Here is a 19,075-nt window from a genome sequence, read left to right as displayed (position 1 = left end):
TCCAAAAAATGCATATGAGAAGGTCTTACTTTATCCTCTGACTTCTTATTCTCTTTTATGTCAATAGGTTCTTTTTTCCTTTTAGTTCATATTGGATTTCTTTCCAACCCATTTTCCACTTCACTGGTTCTTTAATTCAACAGTATCTATTAAATCTGCTATTAAACCCCTCACTGGATTCTTAATTTTGGTTGTATTTTTCAATTCAGAAATTTCCATTTATTTCATTCTTAAATCTGCTACGTCACTTTTTAAAAATAGTTTTCAGTTTCCTTCTAAATTATTCAAGCTTGCTTTTACTTCTTTGAACACAATAAGTACACCTGTTTTGAATCAGTGTTTAATAATTCCAGTATCTGAAGATTTGCTGCCTATTCTTGCTTATAATGTTTTGTCTCATGTATTAATATCTGATCCTCTTTGAGTATGTGCTAGACATTATATTTGAAAAATTACTAATATGGAATGGCTTGTTTCCTCTGATTCATTCTTATTTCTGCGATGCATCTCTTAAGATTTTTGTGCCCAAAGAAGAGAGTGATTAACCAGTATCTTCGCTGTTGGCAGGCCTGAGACTCTAACTTTTATCCCCTTTGCTTTACAAGTGTATAGAAGTAGAGGTCAGCCTTGCAGCTGCCTTTTCCAGAATGGCGCAAGAATGTGTTAGCTACAGAAGTATCTTTTCTAAGATTTTAAAATCAAAGGAATCTGGAAAGTTGCTTTGGCCAATGTAGATATAGTTATGGAGTAGATAACATAGCTAAAGTTAGAGATATGCAAAATAAAACATATCACTAATAAAGAATGGTTTTGAGTCAAATGTCTGGCAATCAAATAATATTAGGAAAAAAATTTAAAGTATACATGATCGAAAATCCAAAGGTGCATTTATTTTTCTCACCATTTTCTGCCAATGGAGCAAGAACTTCAAAAATCATTTCTCTCTTATCATGTTCTATTTGTTTCTTGAAGAGTTTTACTAGCTCTTCAGCAATGTTTGTACTGGCAAACTGTTCTTTACTTGACTCTGTAAAATAAAAAAGAAAAACTTAAACCAAATTAAGCCCAGAAACTGTTTTCTATTACTTTCAATACTTGGTCATTTTGTACCATTACTGATAAATACAAATACTCTTCAAATATAGGAACAATCAAATCCATTTTTAATGTCCCTGAAAAAGAAAAATGTCTAAGGCTTTAGAGAAAATGTTCTGACCTAATTACATTTGGGCTATAAAAAAAGGTCCTCTAGCATAACATATAGGTAATCACAGCAACAATAAAATTACTAAGTCATAAATTCACAGTTTTAAGGATTTTAGTCAAAGACGAAAAATTTCTCATAACATTATATTCTATATGGATGAATTAAAGGTGACTTATCTTTAGTATCATTAAAGTGCCATGTTTTCTACCCTGGTCCTGACGTATCTACTACTGAAGACTAATTCTGCATGAGTAATTGGAGTTTCATTCCTTCCTGCCTCTCAGCATCTCCAAACTCTCCTAGAGCCTCACCATTGATCAGCATTTATATATATTTTGGTATTTCTCACATAAAATATATTTAAAACAAACATCCTCCCCCTAATCAACCTCTATTAACTACCATTCAATCTCATTTTCACTTTTACAAACAAGTTTCTGACAACATTGTCTATATACACTGCCTCTACTCTCTCAACTCATATGCATTCCTAAATCTACTAGTTTTGGCCTACCTGCCTCTACACTCAGCAATCTCTTAATAATTGTTCCTCCTTCTCCACAAGACCTCTATAAATTCTAGTTCCTTAGGATTTGTCCTTTGCTTTACCTTCTCAGTCATTATTCTCACCTGAGGCTATCTAATTCTCTTCCACGGCATCAAACAGCATCTCTGTGTTGATATTTATACAACATAAATACTCACAACCCTCTTCTGAACATCAGGCTATTTATTTAACTGCCCATTTGACATCTCTACTTGAGTCATCTCTCTAGCATTCTATTTTTTATTTTTTTTTATTTTTTATTTATTTTTTTTTTGAGACGGAGTCTTGCTCTGTCGCCCGGGCTGGAGTGCAGTGGCCAGATCTCAGCTCACTGCAAGCTCCGCCTCCCGGGTTTACGCCATTCTCCTGCCTCAGCCTCCGGAGTAGCTGGGACTACAGGCGCCCGCCACCTCGCCCGGCTATTAAACTCAATACCAAAAAGGGGCTTTCGACATACTCTGAAATCTTCTTCCTCCAGTGTTCCTCAACTCAGTATATGAACACTACGTCTATCTGAACAGGCAGGAATCTAGCAGTCATAGCTCATTTATCACTCAACTTCCACACCTAATCAATCACCAAGGTCCACTAATCTACCTCCAAAATCCAACCCAAATCCATTCCATTTCTCTCCAATTCTCCTCTCAATGTCTTTGGCTGCATTATCCTATTAATTTTTCTAGAAATTTCTTTCAGTGAATTCTGACCTAATCTAATATATACTGGTCTCTCTGGTGGCACAGCTGGCATCCTGGGTTCTCTTTTATCATTATCTTGATGGATCACTTCTCTCCTTCCTGTATTAGATACCCTGTTATCTATGCCTTTTCTCTTTCATTTGTTTTGTTTTGGTGGCAGCATCCTCCAGCAGCGTCGTGAGAAAGCTACTGTATAACGTGCATGTGGGAGGTAGACATTTTGAAAATATTGTCTGAAAATGATCTTTCCCACCTAGAGTTGATGCTTCTAATTTAAATCAGTCCCTTACCTTACTCTATTACTTTCTCATAATAGCAATTATCATAAATTGTAATTATATGGTAGTTTATTTGCAAACTATTTTAAAAATAAATGTCCATCTTACACACTAAACTATAAGCTCCTTGAGGGCAGGGACAGTACATACTGCTTCCACCACCAGAAACATAGTGCACAGCATAGTCCCTGGTATAAAGCAGGTGTCCAAAATGAAGTTATTTATGAGTAACTAAATGAACACGTAAATGAATTACAAGGGTTACACTCCACTTGCTAGTCTCTGGTAAATCTCTTGTGTTACTATCAAGTAAAATATATTGCAAATTCAATTTTAAAAGAGGAGAAACACACATTAATATGGTTAAATATAGTTTTGATCAACATTTTATTACACTGCTTTGGTGCACATGTCAATGGATCTATTCCAAAATGATAAAAATCCACTCCAAGACTTTAAGTATGATTCTTTAATGCCATAAAACACTACGGCTTTAGCTCTTACTTCACATGCCAAGGGAGGGGGGGAAAGTAAGGGTAGGGTGTCTTTTCCGATAAGATACTGAAACTCTCAGAGATCATATTCAGCAAATGTCAGCACACTCCACCCAAAGAGGAGGTTTCATTTAGAGATGAGGCCGGGCATGGCGGCTTGTCCCTGCAATCCCAACACTTTTGGAGTCTGGGATGGGCAGATCCCTTGAGCCCAGGAGTTCGAGATCAGCCTGGCCAAGATGGCAAAACTCCGTCTCTACTAAAAATGCAAAAACTAGCCAGGCGTGCTGGCATGCACCTATAGTCCCAGCTACTCAGGAGGCTAAGGCACAACAATCACTTAAACCTGAGAGGCAGAGGTGAGTGAGCAGAGATCATGCCACTGCACGCCAGTCTGGGTGACACAGTGAGACTCTGTCCCCAAAAGAAAAAAATAAAATAAAAAATAAGTAGAGATGATTTATCCCTGGAACTCTGTTGGTTATTCCTCTGCTTCAGAGAATTGTCCAAGTGAGATGAATTTCAAAAACATAAAATCATAGGTAAAGTATAGAGACATCATTATTCATCTAGTTACAGGTTTTTACTCTTCTTTAAAAGAATAGTGTTGGCACTCTATTCCTTCTAATCCACATTCTTTTCCTCCAAACATTTAATAAAAGGAAACCGAATCATTGTTGCTATGTAACTCAGGCTCTGTTTGCCAGCACAAGGAAATGATGCACCATTAATAATACAGGAATTATAGAACAAAATCTGTACTTAACCTGCAGGTGAATAGAGTGAAAAGACAGCATGAAGTATAATTTGGACATTTATCAATTAAGTGCCACGGATCCTCAACAGGCCTTTGGCAAGAAGCCTCTTTTACTAAGGTTTTTATTAAAACTCTATGAATTTAAAGAGTTGGCCTAATATTATTATTACCAGCAGACTCCAGTTTCCTCTCCTCCATTTATTTTTCCTCACAAATACATAGAGCTCTTTTAGCTAATTCATACTGTTTACTTACATATATCTAAATTACATACTTATACTGCTAAAAATTGTATTTCTCATCAAATTTCTACTATGAAAGATGAAGATTAGTTTTCTTTCTTTCCTGTGTTCATCATACTCTCCATCTTTCTAATTATATGTAATTTTGTTTATATCACTAGTTGTGTTTCAGCAACACACTAATTCATTCTTCCTGGAATAATGTTTTCTCATTTGTGTAGTTTTCTATGTGCTTATTATTAATGCACCTCCCAACACTCCATCAGTTGTCTCATCTTCTCTTAATACATTCACTTTAGACATTAATAAATTTCATTTCCTGTAAGAACTCTCCCAAGCACCATCCCATCAGTTGTTTGACCTAACCCAACCTGGACTGGTTGCTCCTTAAAAACATGCCACTTGGGACAATAACATCACTGTAATACTTGGGATTCCTGTTGGATTTCGTTTTCAGTTCCTATGTAGTTTTTCTTCATTTAAATCCCTTGTTTTGGTGGAACTGAACTTCCAGTGGCTTCCAGAGGAAAAGTATTTAAGAAATAAATTTTCTGAGATGTTCATGTGTGACAATATCCTTATTATAATCTCACACTTGACTGATAGTATGACAGAGTATAGGATTCTATGTTGGAAGTCATTTTCCCTCAAAAAATTAAAAAAGTTTATTTCACAAATAATAATTGTATATGGGGTACACTGTGATGTTACATATAATGAATAGTCAGCAGATCAGGGTAATTAGCATATTCATCATCTCAAGTACTTTTGTGTTGGGAACATTCAATATTCTCCTCCTAGCTATTTGAAACTATGTAACATATTATTGTTAACTGTAGTTATCCTACAGTGGTACAGAACACTAAAGCTTACTCCTCCTATCTAGCTGTAATTTTTTATCTTTTGTATCTAATCTTTCCCTATTATTCCTCTTCCCTCTACCTTTCCCAACCTCTAGTATCCTGTTTTTTTTTAACTTCTATAAAAAACTTTAAGCTTTTACATGTGTGAGAACAGTGTTTAACTTTCCATTCCTAGTTTATTTCACTTAACATAATGTTTTCCAGTTCCATCCATGTCGTTGCAAAAAAAAACAAACAAACCAAAAAAAAAAAACAAACAAAAAACGGGATTTCATTCTTTTTGGTGGCTGAATAGTATTCCATTGTGTGTATATATGCCACATTTCACCTGTTCATGTTTTTAGACACCTAGGTTGATCCCGTATCTATTGTGAACAGTGCTGCAATAAACACGGGTGTGTAATGTTTCTTCAATATACTGACTTTCTTCCCTTTTGATAAATACCCAGTAAGGAGACAGCTGGATCATATAGTAGTTCTATTTGTGTTTTTTTAAAACTGAGATGGAGTCTTGCTCTGTTACCCAAGCTGGAGTGCAGTGGTGTGATCATAGCTCACTGCAACCTTACTCAACATCCTGTGCTGAAGCGATCCTCCCACCCCACATTCCCAAGTAGCTGGGATTATATGCCTGTGCCACCATGCCAGGCTAATTTTTAAACTTTTTGTGGAGATAGTTTCCCTATGTCACCCAGGCTAGTCTCAAACTCCTGGCATCATGTGATCCTCCTGCCTCTGCCTCCCAAAGTGTTGAGATTACAGATGTGAGCCACCACATCTGGCCTATTTATGGTTTTTGAGAAACCTTCCTAAGTGGCTTTACTAGTTGACATTCTCACAGTGTACGAGTTCTTTTTTCTCCACATTCTCACCAAGATTTGTTACTTTTTGTCTTTTTAATAATAGCCATCCTGAGGTGAGATAATATGTCATTGTTTTGATTTGCATTTCCCTGACGATTAGTGATACTGAACATTTTGTCATACATTGGTTAGTCATTTGTATGTCTTCTTTTGAGATGTATCTGTTCAGATAATTTGCTCATTTTAAAAACGGGATTGGGGCAGACACAGTTGTTCATGCTTATAGTCCCAGCACTTTGGGAGGCTGAGGCAGGTGGACTGCTTGAGCCCAGGAGTTTGAGACCAGCCTGGGAAGCATGGTAAAAACCCTGCCTCTACAAAAAATACAAAAACAAATGGAGCATGGTGGTGCATGCCTGTAGTCCCAGCTACTTGGGAGGCTAAGGTGGCCACTGCACTCTAGCTTGTGAGACAGAGTGAGACCCCACTGTTGAGATGTCTGAGTCCCTTGGATATTCTGGAATAAATCCCCAGTTGGATGAATAATTTGCAAATATTTTCTCCCATTCTGTAGCCTCTCTTCTCATTCTGTTGTTTTCTCTGCTTTGCAAAAGCTTTTTCATTTGATACGATCCTATTTTTGCTTACATTGCCTGTGCTCTAAGTCTTACTCATAAACATTTCTTAGACCAATGTCCTGAAGCATTTCTCTTATGTTTTTGTCTACTAGTTTTATAGTTTGGGTTTTACATGTGGTTCCATGAAAACTTTGTTACTTTTTTTTTCTATTTCTACCAAAAAAAAAAAAATAATAAATAAATAAAATCACTGGGATTTTGACAGGGATTGCGTTGAATCTGTAGGTTGCTTTCAGTAGTATGACCATTTTAACAATATTAACTCTTCCAATCCATAAGCATGGGATGTTCTTCCACTTGTTGGTATTCTCTTCAGTTTCCCTCATCAGTGTTTTGTAGTTTTCCTTGTAGGTCTTTCACCTCTTCGGTTAAGTTTATTCCTATGTTTTATAGCTATTGTAATAGGACTGCCTTCTTGATCTCTCAGCTAGTTTACTGTGTGTAGAAATGCTATTGATTTTTGTATGCTGATTTTGTATCCTGCAACATTACTGAATTCATTTTTTGGTTCTAAGAGGTTTTTGGTGGAGTCTATAGGTTTTTTTTGATATAAGATTATGTTTGCAGGAACAATTTGACTTCCTCCTTTCCAATTTTTGACACCCTTTCTTTCTTTCTTGCCTAAGTGATCTGGCTTCCCTGAAAATTTTGAGGGCAATATTGCATTTTCTTCTGGCTGCCAATGTTGTTTTGAGACATATGTCCACGGACTCATGATCTTTTGTATTCAACTTTACTTCCTCCATCCTCTCTAGAAGCATGTCCATGTAATCATGATCTTTTTCATTCAACTTTACTTCCCTCATCCTCTCTAGAAGCTTCTTCACGGAATTATCTTTTGCATTCAACTTTACTTCCCCCATCCTCTCTAGAAGCTTGTAAGATGTTCTGTCCTCAGCATTGTAAAAGTTCGCATTGATGTGCTATGGTCTGGGTGTATTTTCATTCATTAGGACATTTATTTGACAGATACTTGCGATGTAGGAAATTTTGTATTTCAGTTCTGTGATACTTGAGTTATTTGGCAGTTTCCTTCTGTTAACTTTTCTAATACTCTTGGTCTGATCCTCTCATATTTTTTTTCTTGTTGTTGTTGTTGTTTTTTGCTTTACTTTTACAAATATTTCTCCAGTTTTTGTCTTTCATTTTAGCAACTGTTCTTAATGCTCAAGCTCTTTTCTGTTCTTAAGACTAGTGTACTGTTGCTTTTCTCTATCTTCCATGTTAGATGTTGCCCTCACCTCTTGAGCTGTCTGCCACTGATGAAGTTAGGAACTAATAAATTAATAATAAAATAAAAAAAATGATTAGGAGCTATGAGTATGAGTAGTCTTGTTGATTGCAAGATTCCCTACAGGGTAATCTGCTGGCCTTTTGTAGAGAACCCTCAATATAAAGAACTTTAAGTCTATGTTCTGAGAGACAAATAGGGCAATAAAACTGTGGTTCTCAGCATTCAGATTTCACTTAACCTGTTTATGGATTGGTACTGTGGTACCTCTTACTTTCAATTTTCCCCCATCAAGAAACCCTCTCTTTTTCTTCTATCCTGACAAGAAGCATAGTATTCTCCTTGGATAGGCAAGGGGTAGTCATCACAAGGTGTGAAGGGGAAAGAGGGTCTAGAAATCTTGATGCCACCAATTCCCAAGCCCTTTGAAGACTGTGAAATGCAAACTGGGTTAATTCTTGGTTTCTTATCCAGGATTTAGATGTCAAAGGTTTGCTATGTAAGTTATTGCCTTTCTTCCCAGGTCCCAAGATGTTCTTGCACAATCCTCTCTCCTGCTTTTCTTTGTTATTCCCTTTCCTTGAGGTTGTTCTTTTTTGTTTGCTTTTTGTTTTTAGAGAATGGGTCGGGGGGAGGTCTCACTATATTACGCAGGCTGGTCTTGAAATTCCTGCTGCAATCAGTCTTCCTGCCTTGGGCTCCCAATCCTTGAGGTCTTAAGTCTTTAAGAAGAAATCTCTTTACCGTAGAGTTTTAGTTAGTTTCCAACTAAAGTTTTAAAAGAGGCGAAGTCTCATTCTGTTTATTCCATGTTAAATAAGAATGCATACTTTAAAAACATATTCATGCTATGATTTTAAGTATAAAAAATTATGTACACACATTAATTGGGACTCGAAGAGAACAAAAAAAAATTCCATGGTTATATTAAAGAGTGTTGGGTTAAAGGCCAATTTCTCTTTAACATTATGTGTGCATAAATAACAATCAGGAGGAAAACAATCTTTTTTCATTATTATGGAAAAAATGAAAACATCTTTAATCCTATAAAATTCATGAAGCTTAATAAAGCAGAGTTGTATTTTCCTTTCTGTCCCAACTCTGAAATAGACTGCACTTGTTAAATTATTTCCATTTCATCTTTAAGCTACTACATTTCATCACTAGTCAGCAAAAGTACACAAATTTGTTATTTAACACTTTTATTAAAAACACTGACAAAAAGTAACTGTAGCATTTAGTAATATGTCACATTCAGAAGTATGTGACATGAATTTTAAACACTTGATATTTACATGAGTCAATAAAAATACAGTACTTGTTAACAGGCAAGAAAGCTCACTCTGAAAGGGGAAACATTATTCTGGGGCATACATGTTCCACTCACCTGTTGATGTATACAACCTAGTTATTACATGGGCATAACAGACTCATGATATAAACTTGAGAAGTCTTAGATAAACTTATTTTTCTTTTATCTTTTCTTCCTTCAAATGGGGTGTAGGGCAGTAACCACTGAAATTAGAGTATGAACCTAAATTGGGTGCCTAATTATCTTTTAACATAGATTGGGGGAGACTAGGCTGAATAGAGGTGGTCTATGCAGCCTCTCAAACAAACCTGGTATCTTAACACAGCAACTCGTATCAAAGTGTTTGGAAGCAGTTTTTCAATGACATGTTTTCCCTGTATACCAGAGAAATCAGCAAGGTAAACAAGGTTGTCTTTGCAACTCTTTACTTACCTCTTATGTCTCCTACCAGGTCAGGGCTCCCTCAGTATACAGTGCTCTGCTTTTATCCTCAAATTATTTTTCCTTATTTATCTGTCCAATTAAAACTCCCTGATATGGTTTGGCTGTTTGTCCCTTCCAAATCTCATGTTGAAATGTAATTTCCAATATTGGAGGTGAGGCCAGGTAGGAGGTAATTCGGTCATGGGGGCAGGTCCCTCATGAATGGTTAGTACCATCCCCTTGGTGATAAGTGAGTTAGTTCATGTGAGATCTGGTTAAGAGTCTGTGACCTCTCCTTTCTCTCTCTCGCTCCCTGCCTCACCATGTGACAAGCCTGCTCCCCCTTCACCTTCTGCCATGATTATAAGCTTCTTGAGTTCCTCACCAGAGCAGATGCAGGCACCACACTTAGTGTACACCCTGCAGAACCATGAGCCAATTAAACCTCTTTTCTTTATAAATTACCTACTCTTGAGCATTCCTTTATGGTAGTGCAAACGGATTAATACACTCCCATTTCCCAAATGTCGCTGATATCACAGTATTGATCTGGTCATTCATATTATTATTCATTTAATAGTATGTGCCAAGCACTATCCATTGAGATACCCAAAAGAAGCCTAAGACTGGAAAGTATAAGAGGTGGATGGTTGGTAACTTTGGCTATCCTAAAGAGTATTTATGTTTTAAAAAGGGTTGGTTAACAGAGTTGACCAACAGTTACAGGGCAAATACTTCTGCTTATTTCTGGGGTTTTAGATTTTGAAAAACCTTTCACTTTTTTCCCAAAGGATAAAATGATTGGATTAAATATTAAACCATTCCTCGCCTTTGACTCTTCCAACAATACTTTGGCAGGTATCTCTGGAGTTCACAGGGCTCAGTAAAAACACTGCTCAGTGAGAAAGCACAGGCTGGCATGCTATACATTATGGAAACTTTAAAACATCAGTTAGCAAGTATATAGTTATTATCTAAGAAAAACTTTTATAAATACTCAGCAAAGCAAATAATCACTGAGAATTTGTTACATCCATTAAAATTTTTAATTGCCTAATTACTTTAAAAGTTCAGGCTGGGCGCAGTGGCTCATGCCTTGTAATCCCAGCACTTTGGGAGGCCGAGGTAGGCAGACCACGAGGTCAGGAGATCGAGACCATGGTGAAACCCCATCTCTACTAAAAATACAAAAAATTAGCCAGGCATGGTGGCGGGCACCTGTAGTCCCAGCTACTCGGGAGGCTGAGGCAGGAGAATGGCGTGAACCCGGGAGGCAGAGCTTGCAGTGAGTCGAGATCTCGCCACTGCACTCCAGCCTGGACAACAGAGTGAGACCCTGTCTCAAAAAAAAAAAAAAAAAAACCAAACGTTTTGATTAAACTTGTAATACAAGCTAAGCCTATTATGTACATAGTAAAAATAGCTAGATACTAAAATCAGACATGAAACTATCTGAACTATCACTTAAAGATGCTTTGTGTGAGAATTCAAGTTCTCTTTTAAAAAGAATGTACATCAAGAATTATTTTTCTCTAATACAAAAAACTGCTTTCCAAATGATTTATGAATAATAGAAATCCTATAATGCTGTCTTTTTCAAATGCCAGACAGAGATCCACTAACAAGTCATGTGATCAGTTTAGGATGAGTACACTGAATATCTAAGGATAATAAGTATTATTTAGTTTCAGGTGTGTAATACAGTAAGTGGTGATATGAAGATGTATTTCTTCTTATGGGCCATAGTCAAAAAGTTTGAAAACTATTGCCCTAACATGAGCAATTTGGAATCTGGGTTTATGCAAGGCATTTTTGGAGAAATGTTAATATTTTGTATTTATATTATTATAACATCTTAAATACAGCAAGAGTTATACCAATATTTACACATTGAAGTATTTGGGTTTCAAATATGTAAGTTGTCTTAGAACTCTAAAATACTTTGATATTCATGTGTTCATAACTTAGATAAATGAATTTTCTTCTCAAAGAAGTTCTCAACTGTATGTATGATCCTAAATCAGTATTACTAAATAAATCACAGGGTTGGGTTAACTATAAGGATTAGGCCCAAGTTACTTCATAGGGGTGTTGTAAAACTGAGTAAGGTTTGATACAGATCCAAGATCTTCTTTTACTGTAAAATATAAGACTTCTTATATGGACATACTACATGGAAATAAGTTTTTTAAAGTTTTAAAAGACTCCTGTAACTCCTATGACTAAACTCAAAGCCCACCCTCTTCCACTGCCACAGTTCTTGTTATGTTCTTTTCACAAAAGGAGGTAATAATGACTAATACTTTTCCTTGACTCTCATTTGAGAGGTGGATGATGACTGTTTGGGGTAACAAACAACAACTTTCTTCTCACGAGGTCAAGCAGGATTTCTGCACAGTTCCTGATGTTGAAGCATTTACAAGATTTAGACACAAAACCATAAAAGAGATGAAATAATCCTCAGCAAACAACTACAATTATGTAAGTTCATATTCAGCACAACCTATCCAAGGATTATTGCAATTTCCTTACTTGGTACTGACTTTTCCCTTAAAGTTAGGTGAGATAAATTTCATTAATCTTTGCTTTCTTCCATGTACTCTCCTAAAACTTCAAAAGGGAGGGGCCTTAACAGGGTGAAGGATGACTCTGTTGCAGTTCATTTTCTACAGCACCACTGTCCAACAGAAATATAATGAGAGCCAAAAATGAAACCATATATATAATTTTAGATTTTCTAGTAAGATGTGCTAAAAAAGTTAAACATTTTTTTATTCCACCCAATATATTCAAATTATCATGTCAACATGCAATCAACATATGAAATATTGGTGAGATATTTTATATTTTTCATAGTCTTTGAAATCGATTGTGTATTTTATACTGAATACATCTCAATTGAGACTTCATATTTCAATGCCCATTAAGCCACACGACTGGTAGCTACTGTATTGGACAGTGCTGTTCTAGAAACTACTCACATTAAAATGTAACAGTGAAGGACCTGCACTCTTTGATTTTCATAAAACCAAAGGCAAATGAAGAAAGATTTGAACCAATCATGTTTCTGTTACACTATCAGTATGGGATTATAACACAATTTCTGTTTTATTTCTGCCAACCATACTGAACACAAACTCCTACATTCCATTTTAATCACAGAAAAGAATAACTTTGTCAAATACTAAATGAATGTTCTTTTATTCTTGGTCTCACTTGGATGACAGAAAAAATGTGTTAATTAGGCTAGCATAAAAAAGAAAAAACAGATGAAGAGAGAAAATGAGAAACATTCACAAATACTAGGATATGACCCACTGAGTAAGAACGACTTTTACCAAATATCTTTAATAAATAATTTCTATTCCCTTTGCTTGAAGACAAAACAAAAGTAAAATATTAAAATCAAGATGAGCTTTCAGTTAGAAAAACCAAGATTAGTGACTTTGTGCTTTTATTTATAAAATGTGGTACGTAACAGAATTGATATATTTGCTTGTTGTAACTACTGTATTTAGCTATGACAAAACACCATTTCATTTCACTATGCCCATAATAATTTATTATTAACATAATTGTGGAGTAGATTCAGACCTAGAGTTGTGAAGGAAGATAAGAAGGGGGGGCAGGGGGAAGAAGAAAGAAACGGTAATCCATAACAAAGAGAAAAATGAAAAGAGATGGAGGTACTGAGCCCATCATCCTCCTCTTTGTTATGACTAGGATGTGTTTCCATCATTGGTCTGGTTCTGTTTGCCTTCTGAATTTCAAGGCTTCCACAGACTTTGTTTTCTAATACTGTAACACATATATTCATAGAAAAAAGTCCTTTGTCATGTTTTGAGATTTTATGATAAGAGGATGAAGAACCTTAGTCTGTTAGATTCCTCTTTACCTGAGAAGCATGCAATTTATACGAAATGTAATAAATTTCTTTTTTTTTCTTGGGACAGGGTCTGGCTCTGCTGCCCAGGCTGGAGTGCAGTGGTGTGATCTCAGATCACTGCAACCTCTGCCTGGGCTCAAGCGATCCTCCTGCCTCAGTCTCCTGAGTAGCCAGAACTACTGGCACAAGCCACCACACCCAGCTAATTTTTGTATTTTTTGTAAAGATGGGCTCAGGCTGGTCTTGAATTCCTGAGCTCAAGCAATCCACCCACCTCAGCCTTCCAAAGTGCTGGAACTACAGGCATGAGCCACTATGCAACACATTGCAATCTTATTTTTACCCGCGGACATACAATTGCCATCCCTCATGTAAAAATATTAAAGTCATGTGGGGACAATTTTAAATATTCAACTCTACTACATAATGTACAATGTAAGCTTTAAACACTAATACATAAAATTATTAGGGAAACAAAATAGCTCTCATTATAAACAATGCAATCATAAGATCTAATTGGATTTACTTTTTAAAATACTGACGCAAATATCTCAAATGCTTCAAAAAATTAATACAATCTAAGTGGATTTCTAGCTTCTTAATATCCAAAGAAAAATTTATTGTAAGTACATGAATAAGTTAATTACATTTGTGGTTCATGACTAAGACTTACCAAGTTCTGCTAAATTACCAAATGCAACAAGACACATTTCTGTAAGAGCTGCATTTTGGCAGTGGATGCCCAGTAATTTCACTAAGGTAGGAATAACACCCATATTGATAAGCTGAGCTTGAAGTGAATCTGTAAAAACAAAAAACAACAACAACAGAAAAGAAAGTGTTGACATGCCAAATAAACATTATAAGAAGAAAACACCTCTTATTTTCCCTACTGGAAACTCAAAGTTATTTAAATTACAGTAATAGAAAATGAAGTCCATTCATATCATTGTCTTGAACATTTTAAACATTAGTTCAGAAGAGTTTAGTTTTGAATCCTTTGACTAACCAAAAGGCATTTAGAAATAAAAATAGTTTGAAGACTATATCAAATCATTAGTTTTTTAAACGGGGTCTTACACCATTAAAAAGCAGGCCTTTAATAAGTATAAACAAACATTACCACTAGTTTTTGAGTGAAAAAGTTAGAGTAACATTTGCATTACAGGAAATCACAGAATATGAAAAGCATGAGAAAAGTAGCAAGTTTAATAAAGACCAAGAAAGAAAAAAATCTTAGAATCCTTTAAAAACACTTTTCATAATACAAAATTAAAAGTATATAATAAATACACAAAAATGACTGGTTCTGAATATTGCAACCAGAGCGTTCTTGATGACTGCTAGGAAGAGATATACCAGAAAAAAAAAAAAAAGTTACCTAAAATATTTTTCTTTTTAAAGTTTTATTTAATTATAGTGACAGATCATCTCAGTGAGAGAGAGGAAAGTTTGGCTTAGAGAGGTGAAAAGAATGAGGTTAACATGGCCTTGTCATCGTTTGCCTTCATTTTCTAAGAAATTAATTGACTTTGAAGTACTAAACATGCCTTGGATTTCCACAAGGGTTCTTCATGGCAATAATAGAATACCTGTAGCAAAGTTGAAGGTAAATGAACCAAAATGAAAACCAAAAGTACTGCCTTTTAGAATAAGCTAAGAAAGAAATATAAAATTTCATATGTTTATGCAAAACACTATAACTGTCCATAACTGGCTCATCCAAAGATACAGAAACGCTCTTTCAAAATTTTTTTTCTCTTTAAAATGATATGCCATTTTCAAGCTAATAATTTTCCCCAAATTCTTTTAAGTTATCTCTTTGCAATCTAAAGACAAAACTCTTTCTTACAAAAACACATGTTCCTCATAGCTCCAATCCCTTGGCAGGGTTGGCCTGCTATTTTATTTTTTTATTACTCTTTACAGTTCTTAATCTATAGAGAAGGAATTAGGTGGGTGATTTTCAGAAAAGAACATACAGAGTTGAGCTATCTTATATGCCAGTTCATTACTGCCTGGTGGTCTTTGCTGTTAATTATTCCTGCTTTTAGAGTGAAGTATGAGAGATGGTCAACAGAGGTTTATTGTCCCTGAAAACTGATGACTGGCTAATTACAGATAATTATCTGGTTTGGTTGTGGGAGCCCATCTATAATATAAATGGGCCTATTACCAAAATAAGAATAAAAAATAAACATGGAAAAAATGGGAGTTTATGTTTAGAGTTCAAATACTCTAATAAAACAATTTCAAATTTTGTAATGAAGTTACGAACTCTAAAAGGAGATAATTAAAATATACTCAACTAAGTAATCTGTATTTATACTTTTGATGTTAAATTTTTTTTCTGAATATGCAATTTAGTAATTAATAATTCACAACACTTAAAGGTAAAATACTTAAACAATAGTGTTATACCTATATTACATTGGTGGAATAGTTGCATTATGGTTATAGTATTTGTAATAATCATGCACCAAGGAGCTTTCCAAGTTAGAAATTATTTAGGTTACTTACCAGTAGATAGGGCTCTTTATTAGAGGGTCACCTCTGCAGATCCTTGTTCTTTAGCAGTATTTTTATTTATAAATGTATTCATTTTGATTACTTTGTCAAATACTGCAGAGCTGATGAATCATTAAATTTCGGGTATGTAAGCGTGAGCACTAGCGCATGCATTGAATGTGAGTCAAACTCCACTGTATGTCTGCATATATGTAAGCATCACACACCCCCTCAGTTCTGTTGGTACGAACTATAAAAAAGCCAACAGTCCAGGGACATCAGAGGAATAACACATTTTATGAAGAAGATAACAGAAGAATACCACTTAGAAGATAATGCTCTTCATGTTCTGCTAACTTGGCATATCTATCACTTTTCTGGACTGCTTTTACAATGTTACAAATTTTGGTTCCAGGTAAAAGAGGGATGAAAAGTCAAGAAATGTTATAGTGCTTAATACAATCTTTGGCATACAAATTGAAGCAGTAATATTTGAAATTGTGGCAGACTGGGAGAAAAAGCATAGCCAAATGGCACATTGTAGGTACTGCCATAATTCATGAAAATCATGTTGCTTCATGAAAATGTGTTTTATAACTACCCAGGAGCCAAATTCATTATATCCTCACATATAACACACATATCACACAAAAGAGAAAAATATATAGCCATCCAATTGGATGAACTCATTGTGGACCAACTGGGTGCTCTCTTTTATATCTACTTCTATGATGCTAACTAAAACAATCATCATACTCAAATAATTATAAAATTTGTTCACACTGACTGCAGGCCTGCCATTCTACTTGTATAATGAAGGCCCAGAGGAGGAGAGAAAAAAAAAAAAAAACACTTTAACAGAAACAGGTTGATATAAATTTCCATTTTATGGACAAAGAGGCATCCTAGAATATGGTTCTCTCTTTTTTTTTTTGAGATGGAGTCTCGCTGTGTCGCCTGGGCTGGAGTGCAGTGGGCCGGATCTCAGCTCACTGCAAGCTCCGCTGCCTTCCGGGTTCACGCCATTCTCTCACCTCAGCCTCCCAAGTAGCTGGGACTACAGGCACACGCCACCTCGCCCGGCTAGTTTTTTGTATTTTTTAGTAGAGACGGAGTTTCACCATGTTAGCCAGGATGGTCTCGATCTCCTGACCTTGTGATCCGCCCGTCTCGGCCTCCCAAAGTGCTGGGATTACAGGCTTGAGCCACCGCGCCCGGCCTAGAATATGGTTCTCAAAGTGTACCTGGAACCCTTTCAGAGGATCACACAATCAAAGCTATTTTCATAAAAATGCCAAGATTTTATTTGCTCTTGCCACTGTGTTGACATTGGTACCAATGGTTCGAAAGCAATGGTAGGTAAAACTGCTGGCACTTTAGCATGAACACCAGCAATGGTACCAAATTGTATTAGTAGGCATTGTTTTCTTTACTTTTTTTTGAGATGGAGTTTCACTCTGTGGCCCAGGCTGGAGTGCAGTGGCATGATCTTGGCTCACTGCAAGCTCCGCCTCCCAAGTTCATGCTGTTCTCCTGCCTCACCCTCCGGAGTAGCTGGGACTACAGGTGCCTGCCACCATGCCCGGCTAACTTTTTTCTGTATTTTTGGTAGACAGGGTTTCACTGTGATAGCCAGGATGGTGTCAATCTCCTGACCTCGTGATCTGCCCGCCTCGGCCTCCCAAAGTGCTGGGATTACAGGTATGAGCCACCACGCCTGGCCATAGCCATTGTTTTCTTCACCATTACAGATAGTAAAACAAACTGCTACTCTTTGCAGCAATTTTTTTCGGAAAATATTTTTCACAAAAATGTTATTTCTGTTAACATACAATGGGTTTGTTATTTTAAAATGAAATACTAAATAATTTTAAATATTTTCTCGATTTAAGTTTCTAATTCAGTAAATATTGACAGCTATAACCCAAATACATAAACAAAAGTCTTATAGGTCTTCTATAATATTTAGACATCTAAAATCATAAGACCAAAAATTTAAGAACCACTGTCAAAGGACTACCTAATTTTTAAAAGTTTTTTTGAGCCCAAGTCTTGCTCTGTCACTCAGACTGGAGTGCAGTGGTGTGATCTCAGCTCACTGGAACCTCCACCTCCCAGGGTCAAGCAATTATCTTGCCTCAGCCTCCCGAGTAGCTGGGATTACAGGCGCCTGCCACCATGCCTAGCTAATTTTTGTATTTTTAGTAGAGACAGGGTTTCACCATGTTGGACAGGCTGGTCTCAAACTCCTGTCCTCAGGTGATCCACCTGCCTCAGCCTCCCAAAGAGATGGGATTACAGGTGTGAGCCACGGCGCCTGCCAGGACTACCAAATTTTTATAAGAGATTGGGAGGTGGGTGGGAAACATGGAAAATATTCTGAAGTTCAATGATGTGCTTAGCAGAAGTGACAACAGGAAAAAAATAAAAGCTTAGTAGGAATACCAGATTTTGGCACTCTGATATTTTCAGAGAAATTACACTAATAAAGCTCCTAACATCTCATCTTGTTTATTTGAGTAGAAACTCTATTTAAGCCTAAGAGATTATTCCAGATTGAGTCTACCTATTTCAGTTACTATGTAGATACTACAATTCAGTAGGTGGTGGTGGTTGTTTTTTGAAAAGATTAAGCAAGGGTCCTGTTTGTGTAGGATAAGTTGATATTCTTATTGACAGAAACAAATGATTCATTTGATCATCTTTTTTGTTTACTGCCCAAAGAAAGCTTGCAAATGTTTTTCAGAGGATAATAGCTGACATCCATGATATCACGAATGTTATCAAGAGTATGACTTTTAGGTGAAAGACAAACAGGAAGAAATTCTTAGAACTAGAAATAGTTCTTGTTCTCTAGATACATTAGGGAGACTAAGTGAAGCAATTGCAAGACTATGACTTCTGCCTCCCTCAGTGAATATCAGCAACTCCAGGGGAATGTTATCAGAGCTCAACAAACACAGCAATTCACAAAAACGTAACCCAGGCCCATACATAGCAAACACTTATGTGTGAAAGACAGTCTTTAGACAGCACAATGTCATAAATGTCTGAAGACTCCGTTTTGACTGCTCCTGACACACATCACAGACAAATACTGACCAAATACAGATTTACAAAATTACATAATATCAAAATGACACAGGCCCTACATGATCTATGGGGAGGAAGAGGAAGAAAGGCACTGA

At 36.2% G+C, this 19,075-nt stretch overlaps 1 protein-coding gene across 7 annotated transcripts in view; it reads right to left on the bottom strand.

Moving 5' to 3' along the window:
* Positions 1–19,075, bottom strand: part of RAP1GDS1 (Rap1 GTPase-GDP dissociation stimulator 1) — a 173,757-nt gene that overhangs the window by 34,265 nt on the left and 120,417 nt on the right. For all 7 annotated transcript variants that reach the window (XM_026455034.1, XM_026455037.1, XM_026455039.1 and 4 more), the window contains 2 exons: positions 14,053–14,181; positions 902–1,027 (listed from right to left, as the gene is read on the bottom strand). In XM_026455034.1, the coding sequence (XP_026310819.1) occupies positions 902–1,027; positions 14,053–14,181 (255 nt within the window). The remainder of the gene's footprint in view (positions 1–901; positions 1,028–14,052; positions 14,182–19,075) is intronic.

Source organism: Piliocolobus tephrosceles, chromosome 3 (assembly GCF_002776525.5).
Source record: "Piliocolobus tephrosceles isolate RC106 chromosome 3, ASM277652v3, whole genome shotgun sequence".
NCBI classification, from domain to species: Eukaryota; Metazoa; Chordata; class Mammalia; order Primates; family Cercopithecidae; genus Piliocolobus; species Piliocolobus tephrosceles.
This window is presented reverse-complemented; position numbering and strand designations above follow the sequence as displayed.